At 37.3% G+C, this 17,351-nt stretch overlaps 1 protein-coding gene across 2 annotated transcripts in view; it reads left to right on the forward strand.

The window, feature by feature from the left end:
• The window catches only part of PLS3 (plastin 3), a 92,720-nt gene that overhangs the window by 35,492 nt on the left and 39,877 nt on the right, over positions 1-17,351 (forward strand). For both annotated transcript variants that reach the window (XM_024128222.3, XM_024128223.2), the window contains exon 2: positions 9,337-9,417. In XM_024128222.3, coding sequence (XP_023983990.1) covers positions 9,345-9,417 — 73 coding nt within the window. In that variant the 5' untranslated portion in view covers positions 9,337-9,344. The remainder of the gene's footprint in view (positions 1-9,336; positions 9,418-17,351) is intronic.

Consider the following 17,351-nt stretch of genomic DNA (forward strand, 5'->3'; position numbering starts at 1 on the left):
CTGTAAAATGGAAATAACAATATTACGTGGTTCATAGAGTTTTGCTGAGAAATAACTTACATAATGTATATAAAGCATTCAGCACAGTCCATATAAACAATTAGTCCTCCAAGAATGTTAGCTGCTGTAGTATAAACTTACAATGATATGTTATTATGTTAATTATTTCTATTACCTACTCTGTAGGCACAGTGAGAGGAGCTGGGAACATGAGGATGAACGGGAAACGGTCCCTTCCATCCCATCAAAGAGATTATGTGTAGTAGTATTAAATGCTATCCTTGTGGTGACTATATTTTCCCATTCAAAAATTAGTACATATGGTCTGACAGTAAGATATTTAAAATTGGAGCTGTCTGAAAGGATCCAGCACTGGCTGTAACAGAAGAATGCATGCAGTTCTGTGAGAGTCCTGGGAACAGATCATTTTTCTCTCAGGTGGGGACACTCCAAAGACACTTTCTCAAAGATGCTTTTGAAAAGTACATAGGAGACAGGTGAAGAGCATTCCACTGGAGAGAAGCACAGAGGAGAAGGAACAGAGGTGGGAAAATATATGGCCTGTTTGGGGAATAGGGTGTGAACAGAGTGTGATTCCAGGGTGTGCAGTGCGTGTAATGGGAGGAAACATTGGAAAGATAGACAGGTATCAGTACAGAAAAGTGTAGGGCTTAGGATGTTGTGCTTAAAAGTTGGGACTTGCTTTCGTAGGAAATATACCTTAGATCTGCTCTTCAGGAAGTTAGCAGCGTAGAGATTACGTTGGAGGGAGACAGGACCATAGATAGATCAGCTAAAAGGCCTTTGGAAAAGGCCAGATGTGAGGTGATAAAGGGGTATGATGGAAGAATCCAGAGAGCTTAGTGATTTACTTCAATCTCCCTTTGTTTCTTGTGGCCAAACTTCTCAAAATTTGTAAACCTGGGGACTGAGGAAAGTAGGGAAGTTGAAAAGGAGACCTGATTTGACAGGAGAGATATTTGAAAAGGGGAGAAATAATGTGGCAATAAGTTCAAATGTAGACACTTAGACTCTCCTGACTGGAATTTTCCTCACTGACCTTCCTCCTCCCTTGGCCAGAGGGTCAAGTCCAGATTTTGAGTGTGGCCCTTCTAAATGAGACTCTGACCTTCTGCTCCAGTTGTGTCTCTCTGAAACCCTAGACACAGTGCTCCAACCACACTATCTTTCTACAGCTTTAGAATATCATCTTCCTCTAGAATATCATCTTCTCTCTGCCTGGAATGCCTTTACCAGTGATATCTGTCTGAGGAAGCCCTACTTATGTTTCAAGATGAAGTTCAAAAGTCACCTTCTCTGGAAAACTTTTCGTGAAGCCACCGCTGTCACCCCACCACTCAGTGAACAGCATAATGGCATTAATATTATGTCTTTGTTTTTCCATCTTTCTCCCCGCTGGACAGTAAGGTCTTTGAGAGGAGACTTTGGGTCCTAAACCTCTATATCTGCAGCACCCAGCACAGTGCCTGGTACATACTAAGCCTTCCATTAAGGCTTGAATATAAATGAATAAGTGGGTGAATATGATAGCCATTCAAGTTGAAATCTTCTCAAGTCATTTGGAAACGCAGCGTTAGAGCTTGAGTAATCATAGTGAGAGCGGGTGAGCTTTAGCTCAGAGTGTTGCACGCCCGTCTGACCTGGAGACTAGTGGAGACTAGTGCTGTTGGCAGGGTGAGAAGGCAGGGTGGCAGTTTCTGTTGGTACAGGTAGGTACGTGAAGTGTGGCTGCTCCAAAGCGCTGCCTGTTTTGGACAGAGGAAGGTGACCAATACACAAATACAAATAACGTATTCTTCCATGTTTTGTCCACCCTCTCTTCTTCATGGTTCGAGCTTAGCAGCTTAAGTGTGTGTGGCCAAATCTCTGATTTTAAGTCAGCAGCCTCACTTTACCAATTCTGCTTACCTGGCATACAAGTGGCTGGATAATGTCTATGGTGAATATGCCCTGCTTTTATCTTTTAGTTCCTCTCAACGTCAAGAAGAAAATATTAAATTAGTAGTCAACTCTTGATTATCCATGGTTAAGTTTCCCATGGTGTGCCCTGCTTCCTGACCCCGGGGGGGGGGGGGGTTCTGAATGACACAGATTAGTAGATAGATTATTTAGCCAGCAGCATTCCTAAAGTGAATCGCCTTAGGGGATGAAAGCAGGCACACACACCCCTTTCCTCATCTCCATCAGATACCTTTTAGAATTTGAGTAATAGTTTCAGGTAGGTAGTTGTAGGTACACCTTTCTCAGCAAAGGTTTGTGTTGAGGGTTTAAGTATAGTTAAAGGAGCCAGTGGAGTGGTTTCATAATTGCTGTATTGTTAGTCAAACTCTGTAATTAGGGATGACTTCATAGGCATAAGATTCCTCTCTGTGGGTGACGCCCTGAATTCAGACCCAGTTGTACACCATATCCTTTTCTGACAAAACAAACAAACAAGGTTTTGTTTGCCTTCCTTTCATTCCCTTATTTGAAAATCTGTTTTCCTGTGTCTCAGATGTTTAGGGAGAGGGTTTGCTTTCCTCCTGATGCTTTCCCTTTATAGCGAAGGCAGGCATAGGAGCTAGGGAGGAAACAGAATTTGGGACGGATCAAAGTGCTCTGCAGATGAGAGAATTCAGAAAAATGCAGAGGCCCTGGAAGCTTTTACTTTTGATGGTATTTCATTTGGCTAAATTTAAATGAAGGGAAAATACTTTTCTTTTCTTTCTTTCTTTCTTTCTTTCTTTCTTTCTTTCTTTCTTTCTTTCTTTCTTTCTTTCTTTCTTTCTTTCTTTCTTTCTTTCTTTCTTTCTTTCTTTCTTTCTTTTTTTAATATCGGCGCCTGCTCTCTTCATGTAAATAAAGTTCACTTTTGTGGGAAGACAGACTGGGGAAAAGGACACATTTCAACATATTTCAAAAGTCAGACTTGCTTTTTACCTACCAATCACATACTGTGAAATTGAGGTTAAACTTTTATTCAGCAATAATATTTACTTTTTACCTCTTCACCTTTTATTTTGCATTGCTTATGAAAAAATGTGCAGAGTAGGAGGAATGTGACAATATTGACAAGCTGTTAGCTATTTTTTTAAGTGGTCCTGATATAAAGTAAAAATTGTATTAAAAAAAAATCTGGCCGTTCTTCAAGTTGTGTTTAGAAACTGGTCTTATGCAGGAGCCAAACTGAGTCTTGGGTAAAAAATGGCTGACAGATTTTTGTTAGTCCCATCCTTCTTAAATTACTTCGACTTAAAGGCTTATAATTTTTATATATGAAGGAGATCTATTATACTCTGTAGTCAGTAATTATAGGGCAAATGACGTAACTTTTCGTACATTCCATTTAAAAGGTTCTTAGTAGAACTTATGCCTTATATTTATATAGCCTCTCACAATTACTTAGGCATTGATTTGTTCACCATTTTCTTTCATTAAGGATTTGAAGTTGCTGTATAATACTTTATAGTTTGCAGTGTGCTTTCACATGCCATCTTTAAGCTTCACGAGGACCCTAGGGAAGTAGTTATTATCGCTGTTTTCAAAAGAGGAAACTGAGACTTAGCAGGATTAAATAAACTTGCTCATAGACACACTGCTAGGAAGTAGCAGAGCCGGGGCACTAATTGATGTCTTCTGATTCCACATCTCACAGTCTTCCTCTCATAACGTACTGCATTCTTGGGTGGGGAACAACAGTTTGCTGCAAGTGTTCAGGATTGAATCAACGTGTCTACAGGGCAATAATGATGTCAGATCATCTATTTTGCTTCCTAAACCCCAGTCTGGGATGTTTTACTTGCTTTGAGAGAAAAAATTCAATGAATGCCCAATGAAGAGGGATAGAGCTTTCAGTAATTTTAATTTGCAAGTTTTCTAAAAATCTGATGTTCCTGTTCCTGTCTTCCCTAAATTATTTAAATGTGATATTTTCTCCCAAGATAGTATTTAATTGCTTGATTTCCTTAAAGATTCCATCAAGTACCTTTGAGTAGTCTTAAGGACAAACTTTTTTTATTCATAGTGGGAAAAAAAAAGTCTGCATGAAATAGCTAATTTAAATATTGTGATTTTTGTCAACTGAAGTGTATATTGTGAGCCTTTTAAACTTTATGTTGGATTTCTTAGTTTTAGCTTAGGTGCTTTAGGGTAGCATTTATTTATTTACTTTCAAATAATTGTAAATAAATGAAATTGAATTTATTCAAGTGAGAGACTCCTAAATTAAGTTATTTTGTTATCCTGGGTCAAACAAATGTTGTTTTGGGAATATATGTGTATTGCAGTTCTTTTTACTCTTACTCAGTGTGCCTCTTCATGTCTCCTGTAGATGAAAAATCTGAGTTATAGGTGTAAAAGGGGACACTTTAAGCTTTCATTATGATAATTAGACAGGAATAAGAAATTAGAAAACTTTAAAGTATATTTTGGGGACTTCCCTAGTGGTCCAGTGGTTAAGACTCCACGCTCCCAATGCAGGGGGCCCAGGTTTGATCCCTGGTCGGGGAACTAGAGCCCGCATGCCGCAACTAAGACCCAGTGCAGCCATATGAATAAAGAAAGAACAGAAAGTATATTTTGGGTTTTTTAAATGCTGCATTGTGTTCATATTTTTTTAAGTAAACAAGTGCCTCGAAATCATTTCTGTGAGTTCTATGTATTTCCTAATTTTGCACGAAGAACAAAAGTACTACTTTCTTGGCCTGCCTGAGATGGAATTAATAATCCTTAAGGTCTCCAGAGTCTTTCTCCTTCTCTACCTTTTATTACAACCACTAATTCACTTTATGTCAAATTATAATTATCTACATTTTTTTGTCTTCCCCAGATTGTAGATTCCTTGAGGGCAGGAACTAGGCATATAAAAGACGCCTCAGTAAATTGTGTGAGGGTAGAGGTGTGTGTTGGGGAAGGTGTATAAAAAGAGGGAAGAGATTTCTAACCTGTTCAGCCCCGCTGCTTGCAAAGGAGAGAAGTGGGAGGGAAGGATTGAGTCAGAACCCACTGTTCAGCAGGGATAAAGGGTGCGGTGGGGCGGGAGGTATGTCCAGAACCATCTTTGTCTAATTTTCTCTTTTATAGAGGTGATATAGTATGAGAATAAAATCGTCTTTAAAAAAAAAAAAAAGACTAACTACTTTAGATTATTATTGACTCACGAATTGCCCAAACTAGAAAGGACCTTTAGAAGTAAAGGAGAGGGGGTTCCCTGGTGGCGCAGTGGTTAAGAATCTGCCTGCCAATGTAGGAGACACGGGTTCGAGCCCTGGTCTGGGAAGATCCCATATGCCGCGGAGCAACTAAGCCCGTGCGCCACAACTACTGAGCCTGTGCTCCAGAGCCTTGGAAAGCCACAGCTACTGAAGCCCACGCGCCTAGAGCCCATGCTCCTCAACAAGAGAAGCCACCGCGATGAGAAGCCCGTGCACCGCAACAAAGAGTGGCCCCCCAATCTCCGCAACGAGGGGAAGTCTGCGCACAGCAACGAAGACCCAACGCAGCCAAAAATAAATAAATAAGTAAATTTATTTTTTAAAAAAGAAGTAAAGGAGAGGCCACATGTTTTGGATTTTCTGAGACAGTCTCGCTTTCAAACTTTCTGTGCCATTGTTCTGCGTGGTATTATTACGGGAGATGGGCAATAATTTTGTATTGAAAACATCATTACTTAAAATATACATGAAGAAAATTAGAGTAAATCCTATCTAGTATTTTTGTAATGAGAGGTGTTGAACACCATGTTAATAAAATATAGAATATATTTTTTTTGTCCACACCGCGGGGCACGTGGGATCTTAGTTCCCCAACCAGGGATCAAACCTGCAGCCCCTGCCGTGGAAGCACAGAGTCTTAACCACTGGACCTCCAGGGAAGTCCCCACAATACTTTTTGCAGCTTAACTTATGCAAAATCACTTTTTACTCTTAATCTTTAAAATGTCTGCCTTTGTATCCAACTGAAGGTCTTTCCCTTATAGATCCCGAGACTGCTCTAAAAGGTGTTTTTACCCAACTTTCTACTGAGAAGTTGTCCCTCTTTAGTGACATTTTAACACCATAGGTAAGAAAAGTTTATGAATAGGCAAGTTCTGTTTTATGTTTTTGAAAAGTCTGTTTTTATTTAATTTTTTAAGAATATGAGTCATTATAAATGTGTGTTACATTATGGTGGAAACTTAGCTAATAGTACCATATGGTCATTTTAAAACTTCCCAGGGATTTGAGAAACCTGAGTTTGAATTCCAGGTCCATGGTGTCTCTGAGCCTAGGTTATCTCTAATAAAAAAGAGAATAAGAATATTTACCTCAAAAGGCTGTTATGAGGGTTCAGGGAATTAGTAGGAATATGAATTTGTCTAATGTAGGGCTTGACACAAGTTGTTGAATGGATGAATTTATGAAAGTACTATTTTATTGAGTGCCTTACGACCTGCCTGGGACTGTGATAAGTTCTAGAAGTGACAGCTATGGGTGTGCAAAGGACAGATGTGGCCCAGCTCTCTCTTGAGCGTCTCTGTACTAAGTATTGGTCATCATGGCAAAAAAGATGAGTTGGCAAGTAATTTTTTAACTTTTAATAAAGATGTCTAAAAGGGGGAATTCCTTGGTGGTCCAGTGGTTAGGGCTCCATGCTTCCACTGCAGGGGGCATGGGTTCAATTCCTGGTCTGGAAACTAAGATCCCGCATGCCGCGGTGCGGCCATAAATAAATAAATAAATCCCACAAATACATATGAAAGGCTATTCAAAAATTATTTTTGAAATGTCTAAAAGGGGTAAATATAAGATCTCAAATTTGCATTTCACATAGTTTGTGAAATTTGACACAGACTACTTTTTTGAAAAGGCAACACGTTTAGAACAGTGAACCTATTCTGTATGATACTATAAATGGTGTCAAAAGGCGTAATATGTATTACAATGCCAAGAGTGAGCCTAATGTAAACTATGGACTTTAGGTGACAATGATGTATCAAAGAAGGTTCATCAATTGTAACAAATGTACCACTCTGATGGAGGATGTTCATAATGAGGGAGGCTGTGCGAGTGTGAGGGCAGGGGGGCTATATGGGAACTGAATTCTCTGTGCTTTTTGCTCAATTTTGCCGTGAACTGTTCTAAAAAGTAAAGTTCTTTAAAAAGATTAAAAAGACGGAAAAAAACAAAGCCCAAAAAAAAGGACAACACATAATTATTTTCATTTCCTTCTGTCTAAAACTTGTTAATAGGTTGGTATGTGGGAATTTTCCATTGTGGTACAGACCTCCTTTCTCTGTTGCAGGGCTCAGTCAAGTTTTTCTGTAAAGGTCCACATCATGTATATTGTACGCCAAGAGGCAAAATAAGAATATTATATTATTAATATCAAGGGTTTAAATATTATCTCCACAGATTTTTACTGACAAAAGTCAAAATATAATAAATATTTGAGTACCTTTTTTGGTAATACAATTCTACTGATGAGAGGAATGGAATTTTCTTCCCCCCCCTGGGGTAACATTTCACTTAATTGAGGTTCAAACATTTGACAGCAAATGTTTATCTGTAAAAACCATACTTAGCTTGGGGACCATACAGAAATAAGCAGTGGTCCAGATTTGGCCCACAGGCCTTAGTTTGCCAAGCCCTGACTATTGGTTAAATAAGTAAAATAAGACCAAATCAGAAAGAGTATAAACTCAAATAATATTAATAAGTTGTGTACACAAAGATGTGTTGATTAGCCTGCTCTTGTGTGTGTTTCTGTATCAAAGCCAAAAATAATTTTAGTTGACTCCTCCTATAATGGGAATGATTGATAGCTCTTTTTATGCTATCTGAAAATCAGTTTTTTCACAGTGAAAGATTTTTAAATAGCTTAATGGAAAAAAATGGTGATATATGGAAATGGTGATATATAAATGGAAAAAATGGTGATAACTATGTGAGGTGATAGATGTGTTAACTTTTACTGTGGTAATCATTTTGCAATATATATGTATATTAAATCATTATGATATACACCTTAAACTTACACAGTATCATATGTCACATATCTCAGTAAAGATGGGAAAAATGGAAATAGCCAGTAAGATAGATAGATACGTAAATGCTAAATGAAAAAATTATTTTTTTAAACATTTGTTCATTCATTTATTTATTTATTGACCATGCCACATGGCATTCGGGATATTAGTTCCCCAATCAGGGGTCGAACCCGTGACCCCTGAAGTGGAAGCGTGGAGTCCTAACTACTGGACTGCCAGGGAAGTCCCAAAAAAGTTATATTTTACACGAATCTTTGGTCACATAAGTTTGACTTAGTTTTGGCACATATAACCAAGAATTTCTCTCATTGCTCAGTACCTTCCCCTTCCTTACATTCTCTGAACATAATGTAAGATTTTGTCCTTGAAAGGAAGATTCACAAGTATTTTTTTCTGAATAACTTTTGGTAAGTGATAACTTCTCATTTGTTTGTTTTCTTTATTATGGCTGTAGCTGGAAATATGAGGACCTATTCAGATGGTTTTAGTAGTTTGCATTTCTAGAAAGTCTAAATTATCCCTAAAATGAGAGTTTGCAGGAGTGCTTATAATCATCACAAAATTTTTTTAAGTCTAAAAAATTTTTTTCTTCCAGTTTCATTGAGATATAATTGACATACAGCACTGTATAAGTTTAAGGTGAACAGCAAAATGACTTGATTTCTATACATCATGAAATAATTATCATAACAAATTTAGTAAACATGCATTATCTCATATAGATACAAAATAAAAGAAATAGAAAAAAATTGTTTTCCTTGTGATAAGAACTCTTAGGATTTCCTCTCTTAACAACTTTCATATATAACACACAGCAGTTTTAATTATATTTATCGTGTTGTACATTACATCCCTAGTGCTTATTTATCTTATCGCTGGAAGTTTGTACCTTTTGATCACCTTCATCCAATTCCCCCTCCCCTTACCTCTGCCTCTGGTAACCGCAAATCTGATCTCTTTTTCTATGAGTCTGTTTTTGAAGTATAATTGACCCACAACACTGTTAGTTCCTGTTACTCAACATAGTGATTCGATATTTCTGTACATTTCAAACTGATCACCATGATAAGTCTAGTTGTCATGTGTCACCACACAAAGATATTACATAGTCATTAACTATGTTCCCCACACTGTACATTTCATACCTGTGACTTTTTATTTTCCAATTTATAATTGGAAGTTTGTACCTCTTAAGCTCCCTCACATTTCTTTCCTCCCCCTCCTCCCTCCCCTCTGGCAACTACCTGTTTGTTCTCTGTATCTATGACTGTTTCTGTTTAAAGTCTTAAACCCTTCTGGTTTCTCTTTAGATCTTTAAATGGATGAGATGGCTACCACTCAGATTTCCAAAGATGAGCTTGATGAACTCAAAGAGGCCTTTGCAAAAGTCGGTAAGTGTTTTTTGTAGAGTAACTATAGTAAAGCAATCTTTATTTGGTACTAATCAAAGTTATTTCTCTGAAAAATTATATGAATGGTTAATCATGAAACTTAGGGCAAGATAGTTAAAACCAATGGAATAAAGTTTTAGAAGCTACACTTTAAACTGTGTTATTGCTAATTATATCTAGTATCTAATATGGTCAAAGGTTTTTAGTCCAGGTTCCCAGTCTTTAACTGGGGGCTTCTGTGGCTCCTGAAATTTTTAGACAAATTTTGTGTTGTTATCATATTTTGTGTATCATATTTTTCTGAGGAGAGGATTTGGAGCTTTCACCATATTCTTAAAGGGCCAGGTGACCCCTGAAGATGTTAAGAACCATTAGATGATGTTTTGCCTTTCCCTAATTAGCGTGGCTTTCCTGCCTTTTTCATGGATCTTATGTGCCTTTGGAGAATGCACACTGTTGGACCTTCTTAAATTGAATTAGCATCAGTATAACATGGGAAGGATTAGCATGCCACTTGGTTTATCCTTAAACATCACATAACATGTCTTCGAATTCAGCAGCTATGGAAGCAATTTATAGTATTTACATTCCAAATTTCAGTGCTCAGGTCAAGTCAGTGAAGATAATGAGAAAATAGGGTAAGACCTGATTATTGATGTGTGTGCTCACATGAGTCAACATGTGCTTTGAGAGGGAGACTAATACTATTTGGTATCTCCTTGATTAAAGGGTATGAAGTTAAATCTAAATGATTTGTTATTTAAATCAGAATCTACTCTTTGACCTGTGTTGGGAACCCTATCAGTGAAAAGTGAGGAAATACACATCCCTATTCCCATACATTTATGAGCAACATTTTCTATGAAGTCATTTAGTAATAACAACATGCCTTGGGAAAAATAATGACTCCCCCAGCCAGCGTGACTATTCATAATCCCATCAGAATTCTAACTAGGAAAAAATAAGTCCTGGATCTAACACTATTGTGTGTGTGTGTGTGTGTGTGTGTGTGTGTGTGTGTGTATGAAAAAAAGGCAATTAACTTGCCATAGATATCACTTACTGGAAGAAGTGTACTACTCAGTTTAGTATAGATTGATTATGAAAAAACAGCAGGTGAATTCTTGGCTGCAAGACTTTTTAGATCGTATTATTCTGTAGAAATTGTTCTTATCATAATTGTTTCCTTCAAACCTTCTGTTTTATTTATATTCATCTTTCAGTGTTTGGGACAGCCTGATTTGTTTTTTTTAAGAATAGGATTTTGGGGTGAGGACCTTATTGCTATTGCTTAATCTGCAAGGCCTCACCTCCTCAAATCAATGTTTATTGTTGAATACAAGCCTTGTTCTCATGTGCAGCATCTTGGAAATATTTGTGTGCGAAAATTTTTTAAAAATTAAAGCTAATTTGAATATGGTTTACCTGATGGCACTGGGATACTTTTATCAGTAAAAGAGCTTAATTGCTCTTTTAAAGCTTAATGATATAAAGAGGGTTGACCAGTTATCTCCAAGGAGGAAACAGGGCTAAATTGGACTGAGAGATCAATTAGAGCTTGGACTACAAGAAAGGGTCATTGTGGAACTACTGTCTTACTTTAAAATCATACATCTTGGAGGGTTTAGGGTAGGCAAACACCTTCCCAAAGGCGGGAGATTGAGCCGTTTGTCTTATTGAAGCCCTACCAGGCATGTATCTCTATGATATGTAGACTCTTATTACTCTATATGCTGTAAATAGGAATTCTGGAGTCCAAAATTTCTGCCTGTTCCACATATTATTATTTTGTATTCCCCCTCAGTATCTAGCTCACTGTTGCACACATTAGGTTTTCAATACATAAATAGTTAATTGATTGAATTCCAAGGAATTATAGGTAGTCTTTTCATGTACTGGGACTTTGTCATTATCACAAGTGGTCTTTGTTATGAAGATTTTCATCATGGCAGAATTTATTCTGAAGGCTTTGGCCATTACAATGTAACACATAAAATTTATATTTTTCAGCATATTTTTAATATGCTTGTGTATAGTCTGTCTTTTAGAAAAGTGTTTAAAGACCCAGCTGAATCTTTTGATTTTCCTTTAAAATATTTGTAGTTTTTAGTTATTCTTATTTGCAGAGCCCTTAGGCAACTGTCAAAGGTGTTATGGAAATCCTTTTTTTTTTCATTCAGGGAAAGTTGATTTTAAAAACAAGCTCTATAACCTATTTTCCTGACAATTCTTTCTTATGGGGAGGGGAGGGGAGGGAGGACTACTTTGTCTCAGTTCAATTGTGACACAATATGGAAATCATTATATGATTTTTCCCATCTATTAAAAATAATAGCCTTGATTATCTCTTTAGAAATTCAGCAAAATAATAGTGTGTGCAGAAAATCTCTGTAATTACCACTAATCATGGGTTTTGTTCAATCAATTAATAGTGCTTTGAAACTCTCTTTACTAGCAATAAAAATCGAGTATTAAGATTTACAATTCTCCTTTCACTCACTTTCTGCACCTGCTTAGTGTTAAGTTCCAAGCAGTATATTTTCATTTAATTATTTTCGTTTTCTCAACATTTGTTTCCAGTATTTTCCACGGGGATAGCAGAAGATTTGGCTCTCATTTTTTCCTACTTCATAATGTTTCTGTTTTAATTTAAAATGCTGCAATGCTGTATAAGTTCATTCTAAAGAAGAATAAATAAAACTTTCCAGAACACTTAGGAAGTAAATATTTTACCAAGGAGAAAATGTCTTTTACACTCTGGGACTTTAATCTTGTTATGGAAGCTAAAGGTCATTTGAATGATGCCTTATCATAAAGATAAATTCATGTAATGTAGATCTTCTCAGATTGGCTTTAGACCTGCAAACGCGCGTTTTTCTCTCCTAAGCAATAGCCACTCAGGTTTTTTTTCCAAACAGGAATTCAACACTTTTGAAATAAAATAATGGGGTTTCATAAATGACTAGCAAGAATGTGGGTATATTCCTTTGAGGCTGCCCACCAAACTAAGACAAAAATTTTTGGTTATGGTGATTGTAGCTGTACCAGATTTTCTCATCTCAGGAAGTTGAGTTATTTCAAATTACTTGATATTCTCTAGTATATAAAAACCACATCAGGATGATGCCGCAAAAAGCATGGTGGTTTCTTTTAATTTACTTTTAGTATTCAATAAGACGACACCAGTGCATATTTGTTTAATTATGGCTTAAAAAATTAAAACTACAGCCCAACCAAAAAAATAAATAAACCAGTGCTCTTTCACTGTGCCATCTGGTTAATTATCGATGGAATATTAGAAATGAAGGTCTCAGGATAGTCTGAAAACCATGTTTTGACTGTGTGGAAGATAGGAGCACAGATTGGAGGTGTGCGAGAATGCACTCGTGTGGGTGTGTGTATTTTTTAAGTGGGAAACTGGCAGCAGGTGGAAAATGATGGCCAAACTGCTGGAAATTTTGAGTTGGAAAACAATTGATAGACAGCATTTTTGATTGCCTGGTCTCAGCCCTCTAACCTTGTCCAGCCTTCAGCTGTAATTGACCTCCACCTTTGGGGATCCACTATTAGGATGAAGTCTTTGGTAGCGACCTCTATTCTAGCCTTAGCTGGGACTCATTAAACTGCCTTTTATATGTATTCGCTGGAATAAGCTACCTCAAAAGGTATAAGCTGTGAAAGGCAAAACCCGTGTTTAAGCATCTGGAGATGTTTAGCAGCTGCCTTTTCTAAAGTTTTAATGCCTAATGAAAGCTCGACTTTATTGCTTAGATCTGAGGGTGGAATATAATCTAAATTCTTCTGCACAAGTCTTTTGGCTGAGTCTTTTAAATTAATATTTTGTGTGCTTTCATAGGCAATCAGGATCGTGTGTGTGTGTGTGTGTGTGTGTTTAAATCCATTATTGTTCGATATATAGATTCCGTTTGTCATTTTTTTAGTGCAAAAAATTTGTGGAATATATTGGTTAAACTAAATGGAACTTTTAAACACAGCTTTTCTGAAAGGATGTGCATCTGCACTTGGTTGGTTTTCTTCTTTAAGTCCTAATGAGTACTGTCCGTAGTGGGTTTGTAAAGAGGTTGCATATGTATTGCAGATGAGGACACACATACGTGACCTGTTTATAAAGAAAGACACTAGATTTAACAGATTCAGGGATGAATAAAGCAACACACAGATACACACAAAACCCAGGGGTCAAGGGAAATCCCGGTCTTTCTCACTGTCAGATTTATAAGACAGAGTTATACCCCAAAAGATGCATTTGAAGTGATAGATTGTACCACATACCACCTGGACATGGGCAGTGTAAAACAGCAGCTAAAATCAAAACTACTTGAATTCTGGCTCAGCTTTCTCCAGACAAGTACTTAAAATAGCTTAAATAACAGGATGCAAGGGGAGGGAAAACATTTCCTTTTAAGGATATGCATTCTTGGTGTGATTCAAACTTCTGCAGGAACATGGCTGTATAATAAGTTTATTTACTTTAAGGTTACTTGGGGGGAGGGTTTTGGGAGAGTTAACTGGCATCTAAAATAATACTTGGTAAGAGAGCATAATGAGGTTTCTTTCAAAACAATGCAGATGTGAACCTACAGGTGTCATCATAGAGACAGACAGACAGAGAGGATCTGTTGTTAAAAACATTTGGTTCCTTTCTGATGAATTCAGCAGCCAGTTTGAAAGACGCTGAACACTGGCCTCTCTGGTACAGCACTCGGAGTGTCTTAGTGATTTCTTTTTTCAAGTATAGCGATCTTTCTTTAAAAATAGAACACTTGATCCATTTCTTGAAGTTCAGCTCTGGACTCCACGCGGGAACTTTGTTCATTGGTTAGGTGGAGTTTCTTATTTTTCCCTGCAGCCCTGCCCACACTGACCATATTTTCTGAACCAAACAGTTGAGACCTGTGTTTGCAGAAACATTGAGAATGCTGTAGATAATACAGGCTGTATGATAATATCTGCTTTATCGGATGGTCGAAAATATGATGCTGGAACAGAAGAGTCTTCGAAATGCAGAACCTGTTCCACCCCACACCGATCTGTAGTTAACGAGGAAGGGGCAAATGAGCCAGAAAGGGCCTTCAGAATATTGGCAGCTTTAATGAGTAAATAAAGGACTGCCATCATGCCAGGAGGTTGTGATTTCCAGTTGTTAAAACTGCTTTCAGTCTAGAGCTGTGTTTTGGGGTCCATTTGTTATTAAATTCTCGTGTTTATGTCAAAACTCAGAATAGGAAAAGTTCACCATCAAACATAGTCTCAAGCTCCTGGTTAATAACATCACTGAAGAGGGGGAAGCTTTCTAAAATGCCTTTGTGCTGTCGCATATTCTAGCCTTCTGAAGCGCAGCACATTAGATGTCTGATATTGTTTAAGGGTGTGTGTGTGTGTGTGTGTGTGTGTGTGTGTGTGTGTGTGTGTGTTTTGGCTGGGGATTGGAAATAAAATTAGCATAAAACTCTTTTAAAATAATTGCACCCTGTTTTGTCTTTCAAGTACTTTAGCAGCTGGGAGATTTTCCAAAATTAATTGCAAGCTGCCTTTTTAGGCTCCCTCTGTGTGTGTGTGTGTGTGTGTGTGTGTGTGTGTGTTTTGGCTGGGGATTGGAAATAAAATTAGCATAAAACTCTTTTAAAATAATTGCACCCTGTTTTGTCTTTCAAGTACTTTAGCAGCTGGGAGATTTTCCAAAATTAATTGCAAGCTGCCTTTTTAGGCTCCCTCTCTCTTATTGAAATTAAAATTGTTTTCTTCAAAAGGTATGATTTGGGGACTCTAAGAAAACCTTGCAGTAATTTACTAGTACTAACACTAAAATGCCTTTGATCTCGGGAGGTAGTACAAGCCAGATCTGCTGTTAAAATATGGAGAAACAGAGTAGATAAAACTTTACAAATATGTAAAGGTAGATGACACATGGTCAATGATTCTTTTCCCATATCAGGAAAGATACAGGAAAGACATTCAAAGTGACTCCAAATTTTTATAAGTATTGTGAAGCCACAGTTTCAAGTAAGAGCCACAGATTCTGTCTGATTAATTCTGTCTCTTTGGTGTCTAGCGCTGTGCCTGGCACAGAGTAGGTACTCAGTTTGCTCTGGAGGTTGACTCCTGCTATACAAATGCACGGGTATTTCTTAATAAAGTCAAAGCAGATTTCTACATTTAGAACGAGAGAGAGGTCCTGACCTGACAGCCATCACTGGTAGTCTACTTGGAGACTCCTTGGTGGGTGTGTTCACTTAGAAAACCAAATTACAGATCTGAAGGCTGCTGGGTGGGGACAAAATTAGAACAAAGGGAATGAGATTGAATGTTATTTAAGGGATATTTCTGTCCTCAGGGTTTCCTGATGAATTGCCATTCAGTTTTTCAGTGCTATTTCTGCATTTTTTGGTCATTGTTGTTTGCTTAGTTCTGTTTTTTAAATGCTCATTAGATTAGAGCATTCTTTTCCTGGTTTAATACTTGAGGATCCTAATAAGAACCTACTGTATGGCACAGGGAACTCTACTCAATACTCTGTAATGAGTACTGGCACCTATATGGGAACAGAATCTAAAAAAGGGTGGATATATGTATATGTATAACTGATTCACTTTGCTGTACAGCAGAAACTAACACAACATTGTAAAGCAACTGTACTCCAATAAAAATTAAGTAAAAAATACTTGAGGATCAATGATTCTACAAAAAGTATTTTTCCCTCTGCTTATTCTATGCAAGGTACTGTGCTACATATTGGGGTGGGAGATAAAAAGGTTTAGAAGAATCTTCATCAAGAGATTTACAGTCTCATAAGATTGTCAGGTAATGACAAATTCTTATTCCTCCAACCGCCCTTTAAAACGTTCCTGTCCATTACTAAAAGCGTCTGTTACTACTACACTTACTTCAAAATGGTATTTCCACCTGTGGTTATTTTATGTTAGTTATATTTTAGGGTGGCTACTTCCTGGCATCTTTTAATCACATCAGTGAGCTTCTAATTAATGCTCAAGAGAAGTTATTTCAGAGAGGGTGCGCACAAGTGGTAGTTCCCCCATTGCCTGCACCTCTCTTCTACCTAAATCGAAGAAACTGCCAGATAGATTAGACTCTCAGGGCCTTTGTCAGTTTCATGTAGCCCTGAATTCATTATAGTTCTCCAATATTTATTTTTAAACATCTCTACCTTCCACTTTTGTTGTATTCCTGAGAATACAAAAAGAGCAACACTCTAGCTCTAAACTGGAGTAAATAACATGCTTAAATTTTGCTCAGATATGTCATTTCAGAAGTCAGAGAAAAGTAGAATACATTTAAAAATGCCTTTCTATCAGAAATTGCTGGTGTGGAAACAGTTTTCTTTTAAAATTTAATTTTCTTCTTCGTAACTCATTTTTTTAACATCTTTATTGGAGTATAATTGCTTTACAATGGTGTGTTAGTTTCTGCTTTATAACAAAGTGAATCACCTATACATATACATATATCCCCATATCTCCTCCCTCTTGAGTCTCCCTCCCACCCTCCCTATGCCACCCCTCTAGGTGGTTGCAAAGCACTGAGCTGATCTCCCTGTGTTATGCAGCTGCTTCCCACTAGCTATCTATTTTACATTTGGTACTATATATAAGTCCGTGCCACTCTCTAACTTCATCCCGGCTTACCCTTCGCCCTCCCCGTGTCCTCAAGTCCATTTCTACGTCTGCATCTTTATTCCTGTCCTGCCCCTAGGTTCTTTAGAACCTTTTTTTTTTTTAGATTCCATATATATCTGTTAGCATACAGTACTTGTTTTTCTCTTTCTGACTTACTTCACTCAGTATGACAATCTCTACATCCATCTACCTCACTACAAATAACTCAATTTCGTTTCTTTTTATGGCTGAGTAATATTCCATTGTATATATGTGCCACATCTTCTTTTTCCATTCATC

The sequence above is a fragment of the Physeter macrocephalus genome, chromosome 21 (assembly GCF_002837175.3).
Source record: "Physeter macrocephalus isolate SW-GA chromosome 21, ASM283717v5, whole genome shotgun sequence".
NCBI classification, from domain to species: domain Eukaryota; kingdom Metazoa; phylum Chordata; class Mammalia; order Artiodactyla; family Physeteridae; genus Physeter; species Physeter macrocephalus.